The 5,480-nt window shown below is 40.3% G+C and overlaps 1 protein-coding gene across 1 annotated transcript in view; it reads right to left on the reverse strand.

Annotated features, from left to right (window-relative positions):
* The window catches only part of LOC147819690 (uncharacterized), an 11,649-nt gene extending 6,230 nt beyond the window's left edge, over positions 1 to 5,419 (reverse strand). The window contains exons 1-4 of the mRNA XM_087171951.1: positions 5,241 to 5,419; positions 3,910 to 4,052; positions 2,982 to 3,059; positions 2,579 to 2,620 (exon numbers count right to left, since the gene is read on the reverse strand). Coding sequence (XP_087028077.1) covers positions 2,579 to 2,620; positions 2,982 to 3,059; positions 3,910 to 4,037 — 248 coding nt within the window. The 5' untranslated portion in view covers positions 4,038 to 4,052; positions 5,241 to 5,419. The remainder of the gene's footprint in view (positions 1 to 2,578; positions 2,621 to 2,981; positions 3,060 to 3,909; positions 4,053 to 5,240) is intronic.
* Between the last annotated feature and the right edge of the window lie 61 nt (positions 5,420 to 5,480).

Genomic DNA, 5,480 nt, shown 5'->3' on the forward strand with positions numbered 1-5,480 from the left:
AGGCGGTCGTGCAGATGTTATCTGCTGGTGTCTCTTGTGGGTTGATGCGAAATAAACTCTAATGCTCTTCACTGTGGTTGGATAACTTTAGAGGAGGCTGGTGTTGACCAGATGACTCTAAAGTTGTCAAAATCTTCAAAAAGGAAAACTTGATGATGATTAAAAGTTACAAAATTACTCTGAGGCACTTCTGTTGTTTTGGTTCAGTTGGTCTTGACTTGGCTTATAAAAATTAAAGATCGCGCATAGAGACAAAAATGATGTTACTTGGAGCTTGTGGCAAAGAAAAATAAAAGATGCGAAAAGTGCAAAAATGACTAAGAGCCATGAGTTTGTGGCGAGCAGCTTAGAGCTAAGAGTTTCCATGGCTACAGAGCCGGGCTTTGAGCAAAGATCTCAGCTTCTAGTGTCTGCATCGTTTCTCGCTTCTCGCATCTTCTTGTCATCTGGGTTTCTCTGACTTTTCTTTCTCTTCTGGCCTGTTCTGAACTGATTTTCGGGGCTTCTGACCAACGTGTGAATTGTTCACGACTGTTTTATCCCGTGGGGGGCTGGCGCATGTTTCATGGGCATCACCCGTCTTCCCCTGTGTTTCCACTTGGAGAAGAGAGTAATTTTCCACTGAACTTTGGAATAATCTAATTCTAGAGTTTACTTATAAACTCACACATCCGTCTTCCACCATGACCACAAAACATTAAGTGAAATAACATATAAAACTACTTGCACTAATAATGGCAGAGAGGAGTAATAGGAGTGTTGATTTCATATTACATCCTTCAAACCTGGAATTAATCCTGATACAAGTGGTTAATTGGTCAACAACAATATAAGCATTTCCCAAAGCTAATATTTTATAAATGTGGATTACACAGCAGTTCTTTGACTGTAATGATAATAATAATAATAATATGGACATGCTGGATGTCATGTAGTGTGTGTTACCTCATGAAGGATGCTGACAGTATGGCCACATGAAGGACCTTGTCTTAAAATCTACATGTTACATTTCAAACATTCTATGGGATAGAAGTTTGGGGTTAAATTATTGCATGGGAAAATCTCATGAGTTAGGGAACAGTTAGATATTTAATTTTACATTCTTCCTCAGATCTGTGTCTGTGAAGAGTGTTCTGCTGGTCACTACCCAGGATTGGAATGTGGGTTGTAGTTTATTACTCTTATCTAGAGAGGGACAGAGGAAGAGAGGTTGGTGTGTGTGTGTGTGTGTTCATGCATGGCACAGACAGGCCAGGATTCACACCTTAGTGTTAATCAGTCCTTTTGTTGTTACTTGTCCTTTACAAGAAACAATCAAATATCATTAGACAGAGTCTTATTGTTACAAACTGGAGATTTTGCCTATATTCTCCAGTTGTCTGGTGTCCATTGGTTGATCCTCTGGAGCTTTGACCCTTTGACCTTTGGTCTGGTTCTGTGTCGTTCGGACAAGCTAAAAGCATGGTCTGTTTGTGGAAGAGGGGTCCTTTGTCTCTGTTTCCTATCAATTTGATAGTTTGATGATGGGAAGAGTCACAAAGTGTCAATTGTGGGTCCGTAACTCTGCATGTCCTTATAATGAACTTCCTTAAGGGCTTGTGACTGAAGCCAGGCCACGTATGTACGCTACACCAGTCTTTGTGCTAAGCTAAGCTAAGCATCTCCTGAATGTAGCTTCCTATTTATTGTACAGACATGACCTTGTTATTTGAGGATGTTATTTAACTTCTCATTTAACTTTCTAATCTATATTAACACGTTTGCACAATCTGCCTGAAACCTTTATTTTTTGGGGGCTTTTGTGCCTTTATTGGACAGGATAGTAGAGAGACAGGAAATGGGGAGGCAGAGAGAGGGGGCATGACATGCAGTAAAGGGCCGTCCAATGCGGGATTCGAAACGGGGCCGACTGCAGCGAGGACTGTAGCCTCTACATATGGGGCGCCTGCTCAACCCACTGCGCCACTCGACGCCCCTGCCTGAAACCTTTTAACTTACATATTACTACATGCCACATTTAATCGATACTGAAGTCCTTAGTTACCTCCACCTGGGATCATTATCATTAGCTGCAGCCCTACCTTCCCTTCCTATATAAGGTCAGGGCTCTGAACAAGGCCCAGAGAATTCTGGCCGATTGGAGCCACCCTTCGTTCAGGGAGCTCATACTGCTTCCGTCACAGGTACAAACTGCCAAGATGCAGAACTAATAGATTTAAGAACTCTTTTGTCCCTGCTGCTATTGGTTTCTTAAATAACTCACTGTGATTTTATATGGTACACATTACTTTTTTCCAGTTGGAGCTTTGTGTTTATTGAAGAATTTGTAGTATTTATTGCACTCGATTTCTTTTATATTCATTGTTGTACAAGGTGCACCTTGATTCTTGCCCAGGGTCAGCTGGGATTGGCTCCAGCCCTGCGAGCCTAAAGGATCAGCAGGTATCGCTCCTCAGTGATTGGACTGATCAACAATATCAAATATAAGTAGATACAGACGTTATCTGTTTCTGTGTTTCAGCCTGCGGCTCAGTTGACTTTAATTAGCAAGTTTACAGCATAAACAGTGTGAGCTTACGGTCTGTGTGAGGATCCAACTGCATCGCTGACGTCCCACCGGCTGTAACCAAGGGAGGTTGGTGTCACGGTAAACCCAAATGCAGCCAACACAGGGGAAGGAGATGCAAAAAAGTTTATTAACTGAAGAACTTACAAAATGCATGAAACAACAAAACAAAGCACGAGGGTACACAAGGAACAACAACCGGAGACACAGGGGATACCACAGCCGACATGAACAGACGAACCGGAGCACACAGAGAGACTATATAGACACAAAGGTGATTGAACACAGGTGAAACACATTAGGGCGGGGCAGACAATCACCACAAAGAGAAACAGGACCAAGACAGGAAGTAAAAACATTAAGACACACAAGGAAACCAACTACAAAATAAAACAGGAAGTGACAAAATCCAAACCTGAAGAGTTTCCAAAGGGGATCACTGACAGGTCTATGCAATTTACTTTTACAACGCAACAATTGCCCAGAAAGAGATCTGTAATTACAGAGTTGATTAGTTACAGTATATTTACAGTTGCTCATATGTGATGTCATCACCTTCAGACAGAGACAGGCTGAGTGTTTCCAGTCTTTGTGCTAAGCTAAGCTAACCTTCTCCTGAATGTAGCTTCCTATTTATTGTACAGACATGAACGTGTTATTTGAGGATGTTATTTAACTTCTCATTTAACTTTCTAATTTCTATCAACACAACGTTTGCACAATCTGCCTGAAACCTTTTAATTTACATATACACTTACATATTACTACGTGCTACATTTAATTGATACTGAAGTCCTTAGTTACCTCCACCTGGGATCATTATCATCAGCTGCAGCCCTACCTTCCCTTCCTATATAAGGTCAGGGCTCTGAACAAGGCCCACAGAATTCTGGCCAATCGGAGCCACCCTTCGTTCAGGGAGCTCATACTGCTTCCGTTCGGTCGCAGGTACAATCTGCTAAGATGCAGAACTAATAGATTTAAGAACTCTTTTGTCCCTGCTGCTATTGGTTTCTTAAATAACTCACTGTGATTTTATATGGTACACATTACTTTTTTCCAGTTGGAGCTTTATGTTTATTGAAGAATTTGTAGTATTTATTGCACTGGATTTCTTTTATATTTATTGTTGTACAGGGTGCACCTTGACTCTGGCCCAGGGTCAGCTGGGATTGGCTCCAGCCCTGCGAGCCTAAAGGATCAGCAGGTATCGCTCCTGAGTGATTGGACTGATCAAATATATCAAATATAAGTAGATAGAGACGTTATCTGATTCTGTGTTTCAGCCTGAGGCTCAGTTGACTTTAATTAGCAAGTTTACAGCATAAACAGTGTGAGCTTACGGTCTGTGTGAGGGTCCAGCTTCATCACTGACAGGTGAATGTAAGACTTCATCAGGCGGCAATGGATCAGACAGATCGATGGGTCCTTGTGACACTCGTCGCTTCTCCTCATCCCCACAATCACTCATCTTCTGTCTTTTAGTCTGGGAGGTTAATTAGTGACACTCAAATTATAAAATGATGCATGATTGTACATAGCAAGACATTGATTATGAAATAAAAACGATGCCATAGTAACACTCGTCCTGCCTCAGCCTTCATGGTTCTGTCCTAAGGTTCAGGTTCTACATCCTATTGTTTTCTTAGCAGTGTGAGAATTATTATTTACCTTTGTTCTGTGACAACAGAGAGGTCAATAGCAATTCCTATGTCAGTAGGAACAAAGTGAGACTTCCACTTTACATAAACAGAAAAAGATAACAGGTTTAAATAGATTTGACCTACTGTGTGCTGATATGTTAAAATATCTTTTAATTACATTACTCAAAATATAGTACAATATAATTTAATATAATAATTGGTGGGAGTCAATCTTGCACATACAGTTGGCAGTTTATTAGGTAAACCTAGCTAATACTAATACAGTAGTCCTGTAATACATCCTACATTCATGATGTATTGCGTTATAAGGAAAGATGTTATTATTATTTTAGCCACTCAATTCATATCAATGGGGGTAGCCTAAATAACAGAAACATCTCTCTATATAAATCAATACAGTTCAACAGCTATGATATGATATTGTGATATTGAACTGTAAAGTTCACTTTCACTTTCACTTTCTCTCCCGCGTTGACTTTTTCTGTCTTTCATTGCAGTTCTTATTTTTTGGTTTAGTCAATAAAATACCAATTTAACCATTTTAACATCCCTGTGAATAACCCTGAATGCTGCCAGACCAAATATTCATGCTCTGTAACTGAGCCTTGTAACGTAACGCTAAACTTACACATTGGGTTACATGGCTGAGGAGTGGGCAGGTAAGTGTTCACGTGAGGTTTGGGCCAGGTGGTAAGGGGCAGGGGTAAGGTTAAGGTTATGATAATGTGACATAAACATTTACGGGGGAAAAAAACAGACGTTACTTTCCGGAGAAAGTTTGGAATGTAAAGACATGAGAGAGATTCCCGCGCAACATGGCGTCAGCAATATTACTGTCACGGTGACAGTTAACGTCGTAAATACTCTTCGCTGAATTGGTAACTCTTTCAATCTGGAAATATTCTTTCGTCGTCCTACTTTAGTTTACCGACTCAAACTGTCATCTTGTATCTAAAAAACATTACTTGAAACCACTTCAGTTGAAATTATGAACACTGTAGTAATCTTACCTGCTCCCGCCCAACGTCCTCTCCTCTTCTTCTTCTTCTTCTTTGATTTGATTTGATTGGCGTTTATTTGTAAACTTTTATTGAAGTAAAAATACCACTACCACAGGGTAAAAATAGTCCATCAGTACAAGAGTACAGCATCCCAGTAAAAAAAAAAACTTCCTTATAACAAAATTACTTCCAGCATTCACAGTATCACAGCAAAGGCACTTCCTGTAGTCACAGTTTCACAGTAAAAGT

Source organism: Seriola lalandi, unplaced genomic scaffold (assembly GCF_002814215.2).
Source record: "Seriola lalandi dorsalis isolate HSWRI2012SDOR001 ecotype SW California unplaced genomic scaffold, Sedor1 jcf7180002050490, whole genome shotgun sequence".
Lineage (NCBI taxonomy): Eukaryota > Metazoa > Chordata > Actinopteri > Carangiformes > Carangidae > Seriola > Seriola lalandi.